The following is a 17085-nucleotide window of genomic DNA, read 5'->3' as shown; positions in this document are numbered from 1 at the left end:
AGTCATAACACCAACTTGAACTTCTAACCTGTTGACAATTCAAAACCAGCAAAACCTGGGTGAGGAAATGACAGCGCAGAGTTGAAAACAGGAGAGATAAGTCATGGGTGGGCTAAGTACCAAAGAGAGCGAAGGGCTTAAGTTGTAAGTATTACTTTAATGATAAGGGTGATGATGATGATGATGATGGTCATAATCATCATTGTTTAAAGTCCGCCTTCCATACGGGCATGGATTGAACAGTTTAACAGGAGCCAGCCAAGTAGAAGACTATACCAGGCTACTGTGTCTGTTTGGGTATGGTTTATACAACTGGATGCCCTTCCAAATGCCAACCACTTCACAGTATGGACTGGATGCCTTTTACGTGGCACCAGCGCAGGCAATGGTGGAGCCACGTAATATAATAAACAAAAAAATTTCTCTTAATAAAACCAAACAAAATTTTCTGTATGAATTAATTAATGGATTGGAGCTACAAAGAAGGTACATGAACAAAAATGGAGGGTCATTCTGTTATAAAGACAGACGAAGGTTCAACAACTTCTTTTTGAATAATCTGCATAGATGATCTGTTTATAGTGATCAAAACGTTTGTACCATCCATTAGCTCAGTCCATCTGTCAAATTGTCATTCCTTGTACAGATGCAAATTGCACTACACGTCAGATATCAAAGTGATTGCAACTCAATGTGAAATGAAGTGTTTTGCTCAAGAACACAACAAACTACCCAGTCTGAGAAGTGAAACCACAATTTTGCAATTGTGAGTGCAACACCCTAACCTATAGGTCATGCACCATCACACATGTATAGAAATAAAGACTGCTTAACCCTTTACTGTTCGCATTATTCTACCAAAATTAATGCTTTTTCATCCACATTGCCTTGAACTAATCATGCATTATCTTGTAGCTTTGAGATTTTGATGAGGTAGCTGTTAATTTTTTAAATGATATTGTAGGGTTGGTGTGAGAGACCAAATCTGGCCATTTTGAACATAAAACAGGGAGAATACTTTTGGCCGGTTATGGCCAGTTTAAATGCTAAAAGGTTAAAGCTGTTTCAGAAATATTACATATTACACTAATAAGTAAAACAATTAACTTTTGTCGTTTAATATGTATTCCAACACTTGTAAGATACTTCAAATAAGTTATTTATTCACCATTAGAAACTGTGTTTAATGAGTCACTTTCTTAATTGTCTGAAACTTTCATTAACATTCAGAAGAATAAATTATTTTTAACACATTTCTTTCTAACATCAACAAATAATAATTAGCTATATGTACATATTTGCCATCACAATGAGTGTAGAAGTAGTAGGTCATCAAGAGACAATGAGAGAGTTAGTGATTGACAGTAGAAATGAGTGACAGTGGATGTAAAATGAAAATGAGTAGAAGGATGAAGTGTTTAACTGTCACACTTGAGTGTATGAGAGTAATTGAATTAAAACTAAAAGTGGGTTGGAATGGCAAGTATCATTTTCAAAAAACTGCAGAGTAATTCTTACATCCAAACAAGATAACATTATCTATCTCCCTTTTATATATATATATATATATATATATATATTGAGACCCCCTTCGGTCATGACTGACCATGAGATTGCACCTAGAAAGTTACCCTCCCAGGCACAAGTCCGGGCAAGGTTGTTTATGGAAGACCAGCAGTCGCCCATGCATACCGGCTTCCTCTCTCCACGCCACCAGTGTTATCCAGGGGAAAGGCAAAGGCCGATACAGCTTGAGACCTGTGACGTCACAACTCATTTTTACAGATGACTGAACTGGAACAACGTAAAATGAAGTGCCTTGCTCAAGAACACAACACACAGCTCAGTCTGGGAATTAAATTCACAACTTCACAATCATGACCTCACAGGGATGTGAGTTCAAGTCTCATGGCTGGCTGCTGACAAATTTTTCTGCAAAATATGGATATTTTATCTTGCTCCTGCTGTTCTGTCAGCATTATTCTGCATTTGAGTATCAATGATTTCCTTATCTGTCTATCTATCTATCTATCTATCTATCTATCTATCTATCTATCTATCTATCTATCTATCTATCTATGTCTCTCTCTCTCTCTCTCTCTATATATATATATATATATATATATATATATATATTTCGTTTTTGGATTTGGTTTGCAAAACTTTAGAAAATAAAAATAAGAAATAAGTGGAAATTTTACCAGTGAGTGTGTCAAATAATAAGGCACAAAAAGAGAATGACTCTCCCCAGACACAACAGAATATATATATATATATACATACACATACAGGGTGTCCCAGAAGTCACGCCCCATCCTCGTTTTTTAAAAGAATACACCCCTATTGATTTCAAAAACACTTTGTTGAAATTAATCGTAACAAATGCTCAAATTGACCACCCTCTACAATAAAACATGCAGAAAAAATGTAATGAAGTAAAATGCTTTAATTACTTTAAATGAAAACCAGAATGGTAAGCGACTTCTGGGACACCCTGTTTATAATGCATATACATACATAAAATACACACACACAGACATATATGTGCATGTATGTATACATGCATATACATTTCAAGTGAATACTAGGAGTGTTTTGTCTTCGGTTCTTGTATTGTCCTCTTTTTTGAAAATATCTGAACATAAACATAGGCGCAGGAGTGGCTGTGTGGTAAGTAGCTTGCTAGCCAACCACATGTTTCTGGGTTCAGTCCCACTGCGTGGCATCTTGGGCAAGTGTCTTCTGCTATAGCCCCGGGCCGACCAATGCCTTGTGAGTGGATTTGTTAGACGGAAACTGAAAGAAACCTGTCGTATATATGTGTATGTGTGTGTGTTTGTGTGTGTGTGTGTTTGTCCCCCTAGCATTGCTTGACAACCGATGCTGGTGTGTTTACGTCCCCCGTCACTTAGCGGTTCGGCAAAAGAGACCGATAGAATAAGTACTGGGCTTACAAAGAATAAGTCCCGGGGTTGAGTTGCTTGACTAAAGGCGGTGTTCCATCATGGCCGCAGTCAAATGACTGAAACAAGTAAAAGAGTAAAAGAGTATAAACCATTCAACAGAGTGTATAAATATTTGTAGAAAACATTATGGCAAAAAAACCCCGTTGTTTTTCTGATTGGAAAACAATTTCTGTGATTAAGAAAACTGACATCATTGTTGATAACATACCACTGGTACAAGAATAAACAGTGATAAAATTCTGCGTGTGTTTGTGTGTGTTTGTGAAAGAGAGAGAGAGAAGCTAAGAAAATCAAGTTCTTCACTCAAAACATGATGCGACTACTTTGTTAAAGATTAAAAGAAAACAATATTTTATCTTTTATTGATATATTTTCCCATTTAATCAATTTTTGTCTCTAAACTAAAAAAAAAAGACAAATGAATATTTCTTTCAAAATGTGTTTGCTGATGCCGTAACTTTTGTGTATAAAGATGTGAAAATCCATTTCCAATTCAGACTTTATATCTTGTAGAATACTAAAAATCTCTAAAAAGGAAAAATTCCTCCGATTTATTTAAATTAGTGGAGTGCCAAAAAAAAAAAAAAATGGGGAAAAAACATTGGTTTGTGTTAAACAGGAATGGGAAATATTCTAAATTGGAATTGATGTTGTTATCTCTAAAACTAGCATTAATCAAGCAGAATTTGTGACCAGAGTATTTCTAGTTATGACCATCCTGTCTTATATCTCCAGACATGTGCACAGGTGTAGCTGTATAGTAAAGAATTTCACTTTGTAACAGTGCAGTTTTGGGTTTACAACTATCACATGATATCAAGGCAAGGAAATGCACACATTGACATGCATGCACGTACACGCGCACACACACACACGTGTGATAGGCTTGCACACAGTTTCTTATTTCTTTACTACCCACAAGGGGCTACACACAGAGAGGACAAACAAGGATAGACAAACGGATTAAGTAGATTATATCGACCCCAGTGCGAAACTGGTACTTATTTAATCGACCCTGAAAGGAAGAAAGGCAAAGTCGACCTTGGCAAAATTTGAACTCAGAACATAGCAGCAGACGAAATAACGCTAAGCATTTCACCCAGCATGCTAACGTTTCTGCCAGCTCACCGCCTTCTATCTACCAAATTCACTCACAAGGCTTTGGTCAGCTCAGGACTAAAGTAGAAAACAGTTGCCAAAAGTGCCAAGGAATAGAACTGAACCCTTAACCATGTAGTTTGGGAAGCAAGCTTCTTAATGCCCACAGCCACATCTAGGTTTCTTAAAGACCTGTGAATAAAATTTTGTAGGTGGAAACTATGTGGAAGCCTGCTTGATGCTCTGGCTTGATGGGGTTCAGGTCATCCCAGGTTAGTGGTCCCAGAGGTGTCATCATACATAGAGCTGACCAGGTTCACCAGTGGTCTCCATCACTGGCAGTCCTGAGCCAGCCCCTCTGCATCCTCCAAGGTGATATCGAACCTCTGGCGATCTTCTCCAATCACATCCAGCCATCTGGAGTGGGGCCTCTTCAAAGTTGATAAACTTTATCCATCACATGGAGTACCAGCAGCATCTGCAGTGGAGGCGCAATGGCCCAATGGTTAGGGCAGCGGACTCACGGTCGGAGGATTGCGGTTTCAATTCCCAGACCAGGCGTTGTGTGTGTTTATTGAGCAAAAACACCTAAAGCTCCACGAGGCTCCGGCAGGAGGTGGTGGCGACCCCTGTTGTACTCTTTCGCTCCAACTTTCTCTCACTCTTTCTTCCTGTTTCTTGTCCCCGACTTCCTATGCAACCGCTGAGCTTGGATGTGCATTCATCCATCTGTCGATGCTCTCGGTGTCGGGGGTTGACCTGCTTTCTCTTCTGTGGGTCTTACGAATAGCGAAGGACCATGTTTCGGATTTCTCCCGTCTTGCGAGCTCTGGGACGAAGACCGTTTCGCTCAACGGCAACAGCATCTGCTGCTTGGCTGACTTTCAGTCGCAATCATTCAGGTTAGATCCCTGGGCTGAGGATCAATTTTCTTTCATCCTTCTGTCAGTCCCAGAGGCCCAGAAAATGGTCATAAATACTGCCATTCCTCTTCTGAGTAAGCTATTTAAAAAAAATCTACAATTACATTATCATATAAGGATTTCACAGCAAACTTCTGGGCATCCATTTATCTCAAACTTGTGTAAAACTGTATACAGTATGTCATTTGGCATGCAATCATATGCCTTTCTGATATCTACGAAGTACAGGGTGTCCCAAAAGTCTAACACCCTAACCACTAAGCCATGCACCTCCACCCACCATCAGGAATAGTGAGCAAAAATAATGGATGGCTGAATTACATTGTCCATAGTATCATCTATTTTTATGGTAGAGAGTGATTTGATGTTATTGTACATGTCTTGGTCTTGGAATAGACACACTTACACCCTTGCATGTTACAAGAGGTGAATAAAAAAGATTGGTGATTAGAAGGACATCATTCAACCATAGAATACTATCTAGAAAAACTGTCCAATGCATACAAGCATGGAAAAACTGTTGTAAAACACCAATGATGGTGATGGAAGTGTAATTTGAGGGCAATTTTATTGCCATTTCCCTTCGAAAACTACAAAAATAGTAAGTTATTTAAACTGGGTGTTGGTGCCATGTAAAAAGTACTGGGTCTGGTGCCCTGGGAAAAGCACCCAGTACACTCTGTAAAGTACCTATTTCTTTACTACACACAAGGGGCTAAACACTGAGGGGACAAACAAGGACAGACAAATAGATTAAGTCGATTACATCGATCCCAGTGCGTAACTGGTACTTATTTAATCGACCCCGAAAGGATGAAAGGCAAAGTCGACCTTAGCGGAATTTGAACTCAGAACGTAGCAGCAGATGAAAAACCGCTAAGCATTTCGCCCGGCGTGCTAACGTTTCTGCCAGCTCGCTGCCCTAGATGGACGAAATACCATTAAGCATTTCGCCCGGCGTGCTAACGATTCTGCCAGCTCACTGTCTGTAAACTACTCCGTAAAGTAGTTGGCATTAGGAAGGACATCCAGTGATGAGACCTACGCCAAAATAGACAATGGAGCCTGGTGCAGCTCCCAGCCATGCCAGCTCCTGTCAAACCAACCAATCCCATGCCAGCATGGAAAACGGACATTAAATGATGATGCTGATGATAATGATGGTGATGATGATGATAGTTGTAGTGGACACCAATGAGCTTTGTTAAAAATCATTTTACACCATAATTCAACTAATTCAAACACAAATACAGTTTATACCAATTAGTAAAATAGGCTAAAAGGCAATCAATAATTTTTAAGTGTTTTTTTGACTTGTAACAACACAAAACTATTTTGGTTTTGAAGAATGAGTTTTCTGCGGTTTGGCAAATGGGAAATCATAACATTCGACTCTACAGAGAGAAAAACTATGGAATGATCATTAATCAATAGGCAACAGGATGTTTGCATGCGGTCTGAACACATTCTAAATAGAAGATAACAAAAGCCAAAACGAAATGTCACTTCTATTTAATGTGGAATATGTCAATCCATTTAGTACGAACGAACGCTTAGATGTTCGTTGTGGTTTGGTATTTTAAGATGTTGTTTTATACTTGACCTGAGAAAATGGTAAGAGCCATATTTCAGCAAAAACGAAAATAATGGGAACGGGGAGAGGGGGGGAATAAAAAAAAGAAAGAAAAGAGAAAGGAAAAAGTTTTTCCATTTGAATTCTCTAACATCAATCTCTCTGTTCCTGTTATGGTGTTACTCGAACATTTAGAAAGAACTTAACTAAAAACTAAAGGAGGAGGGAAAAATTTAAAAAAAGTATTATTACACTAATGTTGGTTTATGAATTATTACACAAAGGCTAACGAGGTTTGTGATTAATGGATTCGGTTCTAATTGCTGTCATTGTAGACAAAGACAAGGAAAAATAAATCTACTGCTGCTGCTGCTCCTGCTGCTGCTGCTGCTACTACTACTACCACTACTACTGCTACTGCTGTTACTACTACCATTACTGCTGCTGCTACAACTGCTACTGCTGCTACTGTTGTTGTTGTTAAGCAACAAGATGGGTAAGGGTGATTAGGTGATTGTCTAGGGCTTAGGGGCGGGAGATCCCAGATCTTGGAAAAAAAACTTTGGTCGTCTTGTTGTAGTCAAGGGCTCTTCATTGACGCCCGACACCACTAGGAGGTGGCCCTCGAAGTCGCTGGAAATGGAGATCTCCAGGTCCAAATTCTTGGACGGCTGCTGCTACTACTACTACTATTACTGCTGCTGCTACAACTACTGCTACTGCCACTTGTATCTGCTTTACCCTTTCGTTACTGTATTTAGTGCTTCTTTCAATTATTTCAAATACAACAAAGAATTTAGTAAAATAACTTAGTTATCATTCAGCTAGTGTTAGGAACATAAATTGCGACTAAGGTTTGGTGGTATATTTTAATGCAAAACTTATGAAAACAAGACATTTGTACTACAGAGGTAGAGCCGGTTTTGGCTGGGTTGGTAACGAAAGGGTTAATATATATACTCTGGTAACATGTAACCCAGTACAACCTGCAATACCATCAAGCCTACTTGGGGTGCAGGGTGGCTTTTGGACACCCAACAGGATGAAAAGAAAGATCTGTCAAAGTGTGGATGAACTCTGGGGGGAGTCAACAGTCATCAGATTATGTGGCACGTTGACTTTCAGGGGTCGATAAATTAAGTACCAGTTACATACAAGGGGCAATGTAATTGACTTAATCCCTTTGTCTGTCCTTGTTTGTCCCCTCTATATTTGGCCCCTTGTGGGCAATAAAGAAATAAGATTATGTGGCATGTGTGTGTGCAGGGTGGGGGGAGAGAGAAATTTCTGGTTTGTTACCCAGGTGTTCGACATTTAACCTGCCTAGGTGAGTTTGGACTTCATGCCATAGAAAAGCAGCTAATCCAGGAGATTGTGGGGTGCTTTAATAGAAAAGCTAGAGCCGCCTTCTACTAAAATTACAAGGCCTCATATTCATTCTCAAGAAAATAGGAAAAGTAGGTCTTGATGGGAATTGAACTTACAACATATGCAGGTGTGGCTGTGTGGTAAGAAGTTTGCAATCCAACTTACATGGTCTTGGGTTCAGTCCTGCTGCATGGCACCTGCGACACGTGTCTTCTACTTTAGCCATGAGCTGACCAACACCTTGTGAATAGATATGGTACACAGTCCCACTGCATGGCACTTTGGGCAAGTATCTTCCACTGTAGCCTTGGACTGACCAAATCCTTGTGAGTGGATTTGGTGGACTGAAACTGAAAGAAGCCTGCTGCATATATGTGTGTGTGTATATATATATATATATATATATATATATACATATATATATGTATATGTATATATATTTATGTGTGTGTGTCTCTGTGTTTGTGTTTGTTCCCCCATCAATGCTTGATGACTGGTCTTGGTGTGTTTACTTCCTCATAACTTAGCAGTTCGGCAAAAGAGACCAACAGAGACCAGGCTTAAAAAAAAATAAACTCTGGGTTGATTTGTCCGATTAAGACCCTTCAATGACTGAAACAAGTAAAAGAATAAAAGAAATGTGTGTATATATATATATATATATAAGCGAGAAAGAAGCAACAAGAATGGATAGGTATTTAGTACGATCGTTTCATACAAGGACAGGTTTTATTAAAAGTTGCAAAGATTACAGCATATAAACGAGTCCCGTACTCATCAGCTAAATACATGTAAGTTCTCTAGACATCCTAGTGTTTGAGGCTATACTCATGAAGTAATGTAGATAATTAAACAGATTTCTAAAGTTCATTAAAGTTCTTTAATGAACTTTAGAAATCTGTTTAATTATCTACATTACTTCATGAGTATAGCCTCAAACACTAGGATGTCTAGAGAACTTACATGTATTTTAGCTGATGAGTACGGGACTCGTTTATATGCTGTAATCTTTGCAACTTTTAATAAAACCTGTCCTTGTATGAAACGATCGTACTAAATACCTATCCATTCTTGTTGCTTCTTTCTCGCTTATAATCACCCCACATTACTGTATTGTTAAATCAGTATAGTTTTTTTTTTGGTGCATCTAAGTTAGGTACCATATTCAAGTAAATTTTTTTAAATTAACTTGAATCTTTATTGCTCTTTGTATATATATATATATATATACATACATACATACATACATACATACATACATACGCACGCACACACACATATATTTACATATATATATACGTACATATACATATATATATATACATATACATACATATGTGTGAGTGTGTATGTGTGTGTGTGTACATGCATGTGTGTACATGGGAGTTGGTGCTTTCTTTTTCTTGACATCATGTGATATTATTTCAACTAAACACAAAACCAATTTTTGTCAGTGACGTAAGACCAATTCAATTCGTTCATCCCTCTCACCCCAATCCACCTCTACCAAATCTCTCTCCACCCTACCCCCAGTATATTACTGCCGGTTGCTTATTCTAATTAACTGAAGCTGAATGACTGGTTTTGACAGTTTTGTTAGAATTTGAACTTGAAACTAAATACTACTGCTGCCATGCAATTTAGTCCAAACATTATAGAAACAAAGCGAGAGGGGATAATAAACAAAAAAAAAATATAAATAAATAAAAATTAAAGAATAATGGTGCAATCTTAAAAATAGAATTTTTGCATTTAAACATTTTGTTATTAATACTTCAATAGATAAGGAATAAACAAACGGCTTAATAGTCTTGAAATATCCTTGGATATTGGACAAATCACACTTTTATTCCCAATACAGAAAATATTTGATTCTATATGGCTATCAGAGATTAAATTCTCAGTTCTGTTTATTACTGAGGAAATGGGAATAACACTTCTAGATTGTCTTATTGTATAAATGTTTGGTTATTTTTCTGTTTTGTCTCTTTATGAAGAATATCTTATTAGATTACAGCAAGTCATGTATATGTTTCTGTTATGTCACACGTTCAGATGACCTCTACTCAATGCTACTCTGCTCGACTGTTCTCTACTCTAGCCTACTACCCCACTGTTATGTCACATGTTCGGATGCCTCTACTACTCAAATCTGCTCCACTCTACACTGTTCTAGTCTACTCTGACGTCTAGACCTCTCCCTCTATATCCACGTATTGGGATAGTCTACTTCATCGTCTGGGGGTGTCCACATAACAGTTTCATAGTCCCAGCAGGAAAAAATAGTAAATTAAAAGAGATACCTGAAGGAGGTGTTCAAACAGACAGAGTTCATATCTATCCCGATCAGACTGAGTAGTGGAATGGTTTTGAGGGCCCAGAACTTTGGATACTTTTATTGCTACAGTTTTCAAAAGAAACCTATCAAAATGCATCCAGCATTTTGTCAGCTGTGAGTCTTTTATTTATCAGATGACAAGATCTGGATCTGACACTGGTCCTCTCAGGTTACCCCTAGAGGAAATATCACAATAGGATGCATCCCAGAGTAGAAACTTGTTACCTTGGAAAAGGAACCCTCTATATCTACGTATTGGGATAGTCTACGTCATCATCTGGGGGCGTCCACACAACAGTTTCGTAGTCCCAGCAGGACAAAATGGTAAATTTAAAAGAGATATCTGAAGGAGGCGTTCAAACTCACAGAGCTCATCTCTATCCCGATTAGACTGAGTAGTGGAATGGTTTTGAGGGTCCAGAACTTTGGATACTTTTATTGCAACAAGTTTAAAAAAAAAAACTATCGGAAAGCAGCCAGCATTTCGTCAGCTGTCAGTCTTTTATTTATCAGGTGACAAAATCTGGATTTGACACTGATTCTCCCAGATTGCCCCTAGAGGAAATATCACAATAGGGTGCACCCCAGAGTAGAAACTTGTTACCTTGGAAAAGGAAGACCATGATACTTTCATGTCTTTTAGCATCACTTCTGTCTAACCCCAGTATGGAGGCACATGGCCTAGTGGTTAGGGCAGCGGACTCGCAGTCGAGGGATCGCAAGTTCGAACCTCAGACCAGGCGATGTGTGTGTTTATGAGCAAAACACCTAAGCTCCAGGCAGCTCCAGCAGAAAGTAATGGCGAACTTCTGCTGACTCTTTCACCACAACTTTCTCTCACTCTTTCCTCCTGCATCTTGCAGCTCACCTGCGATGGACTGGCGTCCCATCCAGGTGGGGAACCTATACACCAAGGAAACCAGGAAACTGGCCCTTATGAGCCAGGCGTGGCTCAAGAAGGAACAAACAAGACATAACTCCAGTGGCTCCATTTATGATGGAAAATCAGTCCAAACTACATTTGATAATATCAATGAGGACAACATGCAGAGAAAAGAGACTGACTGGCTTGTGTTGAAGGGATGACAATGATGTGGACTCCAAACACAAAGTCAGGATGGTTTGTTAGATACATATACAGCTTTGAAATCATCAAACTTAAATGTGACCTTGACACCGTCAAACACAGGTTGATTATAAATTGAACTTAAGCCTGCACTTTTATACCATCTAAAGCTTGGATTTTTTAAATATCATCTTGAGCTTGGTTTTATGTCCTCTTTAGCTTGCATTTTTACCATCATATTGAACCTGGATTATTTTGTGTCATCTTAAGCCTGCATTTTTCCATGATCTTGACCCTGCATTTTTTATACCATCTTGAGCCAAGGTTTATATTATCTTAAGCTTGTATTTTTATAGGTAATTTTATGACATCATGAGCCTGCATATCTTTGAGCTTGGATGTTTTTATGTCGTCTTGAGCCTGGATTTATATTTATGCCTTAGTCAGAAGAAGTAGAGCAGTGGATATAACTTTTATAGAATTTCTCTGGTGAGATTGCTGTAATACATGTTTAGCTTGATCATTTTGTAAGGCAATGTCTACAAAGAAAACTTGAGTGAGGAGAGGAAATTCTAGAGGATTAAAGTTCTGAGGAGAAAGGATTGTGAAAGAAGTAAGTGTAAGGAAGAGAGAGACACAGTGGGTGTGGTAAGAGAAGAAATGGTGTAAGACTGAGTGAAGGTGGTATGCAACTAGCATATTCAATATAAGAGGACAAACCGTTGTAGCAGCAATAGAATAGAAGATTATATATATATATATATATATATATATCATCATCATCATCATCATCATCACCGTTTAACGCCCATTTTCCATGCTAGCATGGGCTGGACGGTTCGACTGGGGTCTGGGAAGCCAAGAGGCTGCACCAGTCTCCAGTCTGATCTGGCAGTGTTTCTACAGCTGGATGCCCTTCCTAACGCCAACCACTCCGTGAGTGTAGTGGGTGCTTTATACGTGCCACTGGCACAGGTGCCAGGGGAGGTTGGAAACGGCCACGATCGGTTGATGCTTTTTACGTGCAATTGGCACGATGCAGTGCTCAACAGCTCTTGGAGGGAGCACCCAACAGCACAAGTTATATGGGAATGTACCAACTTTCTCATCAACCACCCAAGTGCGGAGATTGAGGTTTGCTATCCACTATTGGAGAAGTAAAGAACTTGTAAGTAATGTGATGCTGTGGACACCAAATCATGGTACCACAGCGGCTGGAAGACCATGGAATATGCATATACAACAGCTTGCAGAAGATATTGGATTCCAATTTGAAGACCTAAAAACACTAATGGAAGATTCGGTGGGATGGAGAGAGGTAGTCAGGCTGGCCCGGGCAATCAGCCTGACTGGATGATGCCTCGATAATATATATATATATATATATATATATATATATATATATATAAGGAGAATTCATGAAAAAAACAAAAGACGAAGACAGGTGGTGTAGAAAACAAACAGATGTATTAGTATAACGCTCAGGAATTGAAAAAGTCTTTAATGTTTCGAGCCTATGCTCTTCCACAGAAAGGAACACAGAAAGAAACAAGGAGAGAAAGAAAATGTGTGTAGTGGCTACCGACCTATCATAGCGACTGCTGGACAGAAGGGTCACACAGGAGAGCGAAGAAGTAGGTGATATATATATATATATATGTAGAGAGAGAGAGAGAGAGAGAGAGAGAGAGAGAAAAGTAAAGATGTAAAGAGTGGCAGAAACAGTTTGCCAGAGATGAAAATACAAAATTGTTCAAGTGATTGGGGCAAGAAACTACTGTCTTTTATGTGTTGTGAATTCCTATTCTAGCCAGATTGTTGCAGATGTTTTGTTGTGTCCCTAGGAAAGGTATTTAGTAATCTATGTTGTCACCGTTAATCTTGATGCAGAATAAATATTAATCTTTGTGAGAAAGATTAAAGATATTAGAAAATACTCACTACTGTAAGTGAGCTATGGGTAGTGTGACCTTAATTATTACTTTAGAACAGGAAACTCAGACACATTTCAACCTCTAATCCATGGGTATGCTGTCTCCTCTCTCTCTCTCTCTTCTTCTTCTCCTTCTCCTTTTTTCTTCTTCTCATTCTTCTTGTTCTTCTTCTCCTTCTTCTTCTTATTCGTCTCCTTCTTCTTCTCATTCTTTTTCTACTTCTTCTTTTCTTCTTCTTCCTCTTCTCGTTCTTCTTCTTCTTTTCATTCTTCTTCTTCCTCTTCCTCCTCTTCCTCCTTTTCTTCTTCTTCTCGTTCTTCTCATTCTTCCCGTTCTCATTCTTTTTCTTCTTCTTCTTCCTCCTCTCTTCTTCTTCTTCTTCTCGTTCTTCTTCTCATTCTCATTCTCCTCCTTCTTCTTCTCGTTTTTCTTTCTCTTCTTCTTTTTCTTCTTCTTCTTCTTCTTCTTCCTCCTCCTCCTCCTCCTCCGCTGCTAAAATGGTCTCTGCTTTTCAGAACTGGCTGGCCACATGTCACTTTTAGTCAGGCATTCCTGCCCCGCTCAATTCTCTTCCTCCCATCATTCATGCTGTGTCCAATCCACCCAAACCATACCTTGCACAAACCAATACTCCCAGTCCTTCCCCATACATCATCCCTCTGGAATGTCTTCTTTGCTCATGCCTTTCCCTTGGGTATTGAGGAACATCAATGGCATCATTAATCATCAAAAATCTTTAAGGTGGCGAGCTGAGCTGGCAGAAATGTTAGTACACCGGGTGAAATGCTAAGCAGTATTTCGTCTGATTGGATGTCTTTAGCAGACTTTTTGTTTGCAAGCATTTACACCAAGTCTCTAGTTTGAAGATTAACTTCCTTCCTGCCTTCCTTTCTTTCCTTCCCTTCCTTCCTCTCTTCCTTCCTTCTTTCCTTCCTTCCTGCCTGCCTGCCTTCTTTCCATCCATCCTTCCTTCTTTCCTTCCTGCCTTCCTTCCTTCCTTCCTGCCTTATTTCCTTCCTTCTTCCCTTCCTTCCTTCCTGCCTGCCTTCCCTCTTCCTTCTTTCCTTCCTTTCTTCCTTCCTCCCTCCCTTCTTACCTCCCTTCCTTCACTCCTTCCTCCCACCCTCCCTTCCTTCCTTCCTTCTTCCCTCCCTCCCTTCCTACATTCCTTCCTTCCTTCTTCCCTTCCTTCTTTCCTTCCTTCCTGCCTGCCTTCCCTCTTCCTTCTTTCCTTCCTCCCTGTCTTCCTTCTTTCCTTTCTTCCTCCCTTCTTTCCTTCCTTCCCCCCTTCCTTCCTTCATACCTTCTTTCCTTCCTTTCTTCCTTTCTCCCTTCCTTCACTCCTCCCTCCCTCCCTTCCCCCTTCCTTCCTTCCTCCCTCCCTTCCTTCCTTCTTCCCTCCCTCCCTCCCTTCTTCCCTCCCTCCCTCCCTTCCTTCCTTCCTTCCTTCTTTCCTTCCTTCCTTCCACCTGTGTTGGAGGCCCAAAAAGTAGCATGGGTACTGCTCTTTGTCTTATGACTAAGTCACTAATAAATGAAATGGTCGAGAAAAGAATGGTACCGGGTGGGAAGAGAAAATGGCGCCAAGAAATGAACGGTATCGGTATCAGTGGAAAGAGTATTTATTTCAAAATGTTTAGTATTTCTTCCAAACTATCGGCCTTGGATGTTCAAGGTACAAGGTAGATAGGAATGTAGAGGGCAGAGGAGTGGGGTGCTCCAAATACTTTCGGACATTTTGATATTGTCAGGTAAAGACCAATTCCATCATCACAAACTGATGGAAGCCTTTTGCTGGTAACCATGTAATTCAGTACAATCTGCCAATAGCTGAGTGGTTGGTGATTGAACGAAAGATGGTGTGGGTTCTCAGCAGGATTAAAGAAAGTGGAGGCACATGGCCTAGTGGTTAGAGCAGCAGACTCACGGTTGAGGGATCGCGAGTTCAAATCTCAGACCAGGCGATGTGTGTGTTTATGAGCGAAACACCTAAGCTCCATGCAGCTCCGGCAGAAAGTAATGGTGAACTTTTACTGACTCTTTCGCCACAACATTCTCTCATAAATGGCGGTGCCCCAGCATGGCCACAGCTCGTGAGCTGAAACTAGATGAAATAAAAAAGAAAAAAAAATTGTGAAAAGCAGATGAGTACCTTAAGAACCAGTGATGCCCATATCCTGGGGAGGATAAGGGTGCCACCAGGATTATCAAGTCCAGTGAAACACCTGAGTGGAAGTTTGATATTGGGCAGGTCAGAAAGCCAACAGATATCCCAACAACAAAAATGCCATGGGAATGACAAAGCATATGTTATACATAAACCAACTTTGAAATAGTTACATGTGTATCATACTTAATGCATACACATACTATTAATAGGTCAGTTACTGTGGTATTTGTCTGGAAATAATATATTTTATGAAGCTGCTGCGTTAAAAATACAATACATTTTAGGAGATGAAAATTCACTGAGATGCATCAAAAGTCAGATGCCTTTCAGCAGTTTTGGACCATTTCAATGATATGTACTCATAGCCAACCACATGCTTGGATAAGAATTCCTCGTCTCTGATATTGGAAATAGTGAATAAAACATTCATTGATGTTTCAAATATCCACCTAACTGAATAAGAATTTGTTAAATGCAATTGAGGCAGTATTAAATTAAAAAAGCCATCTATGTATCATACTTAATGTATACGTTGTTGATAGGTCAGTTACCGCAGTATTTGACTTGCAATGACATCTTTTATGAATCTACTGACCAATTAAACCCAGGAAATTGTCTCTTTAATGAAGATCTGATTCTTCAGATAAATATTCTGATAGTAGGGCTAATAGTTCTAGAATGTGAAATTTGGGAATTCTTATTCAGATACAACTTGGAATTGAGAGAGATTAATTCTGCATCAATTTTTTTTTTTTTCCTTACATTCTCTTTTTTCATGTTAATATGGTTGTGATTGTAAGTAGAAGTTTGGATACTTACACAAGAGGTAGAATATAATTTTTGAAGCTGAATGCCCTTACTATTGCTAACTACCCAACAAGAAAAATGTTTGCCCCGGGGTGAAATACAGTAAATAAAATACTTCCATACTAAGAATTAAGACAAACAAAAGACTTTAAAATGCATTTACTATATAAATAAAAAAATATATATATTGGCAAAAAAAAGATATGGGTTTCTTTGGAGAACAAGAAATATGCATTGGAACACCAAATCTGCTTTGTACTTTTGATTCCAGGTTTAAGAACCTTATTGTCTTCATAAATATATATCATAACAGTTATTCCTCTCTCACCCCACACCTTTAAATTTGTAGCCTTGTGCCTCAGTAAGAATTCACTTTCAGATTTTTTATATATTTTTAAATTGATAAACAATTACACCCCCACCCAAATTTCACAACATAAAATATGAAATAAAAAATTTTATGAATTTACCTGAATATGCTTTTTTCGGTCCCTGAATAACATCGTTCTTCATTGAACAAGTCACTCTCCGAGTCATGTGACTGAGTTTCCGTAAGACTTTGGCGGGACAGGTTGATGCTTCGACGAGAGAAGCTTGACGGACGGCTTAAGTTGCCATTTTGGCGGCTGATGAGAGCTGAGATACGTGACCCTGTCTCGCTTTTGTTTTGTTCACCGTCCTTCTTCTGCAGAACGGCTTCCAGAAGTTCTCGGTTGCGGTATTGATGGTGATGGGTTGGAATGTCAGAGTTGCGTCCTACAACATGGAGATCTTGCATTTTCATGGCTTGGTATGGACCCAGCCATCAGGACAGCAGTAAACTGAGGAATAGAACAGATAGA

At 39.2% G+C, this 17085-nt stretch overlaps 1 protein-coding gene across 3 annotated transcripts in view; it reads right to left on the bottom strand.

Annotated features, from left to right (window-relative positions):
* The window catches only part of LOC115218085, a 98475-nt gene that overhangs the window by 51143 nt on the left and 30247 nt on the right, over nt 1–17085 (bottom strand). The window contains exon 3 of one of the 3 annotated variants that reach the window (XM_029787863.2): nt 16714–17064. In XM_029787863.2, coding sequence (XP_029643723.1) covers nt 16714–17027 — 314 coding nt within the window. In that variant the 5' untranslated portion in view covers nt 17028–17064. Of the gene's footprint in view, nt 1–16713; nt 17065–17085 lie in introns of those variants that run through there. The other 2 variants (XM_029787864.2, XM_029787865.2) reach the window with 2 other exon arrangements.

The sequence above is a fragment of the Octopus sinensis genome, linkage group LG12 (assembly GCF_006345805.1).
Source record: "Octopus sinensis linkage group LG12, ASM634580v1, whole genome shotgun sequence".
NCBI classification, from domain to species: Eukaryota; Metazoa; Mollusca; class Cephalopoda; order Octopoda; family Octopodidae; genus Octopus; species Octopus sinensis.
Note: the sequence above shows the minus strand (reverse complement) of the source record. Positions and strands in the feature narration are given on the sequence as shown.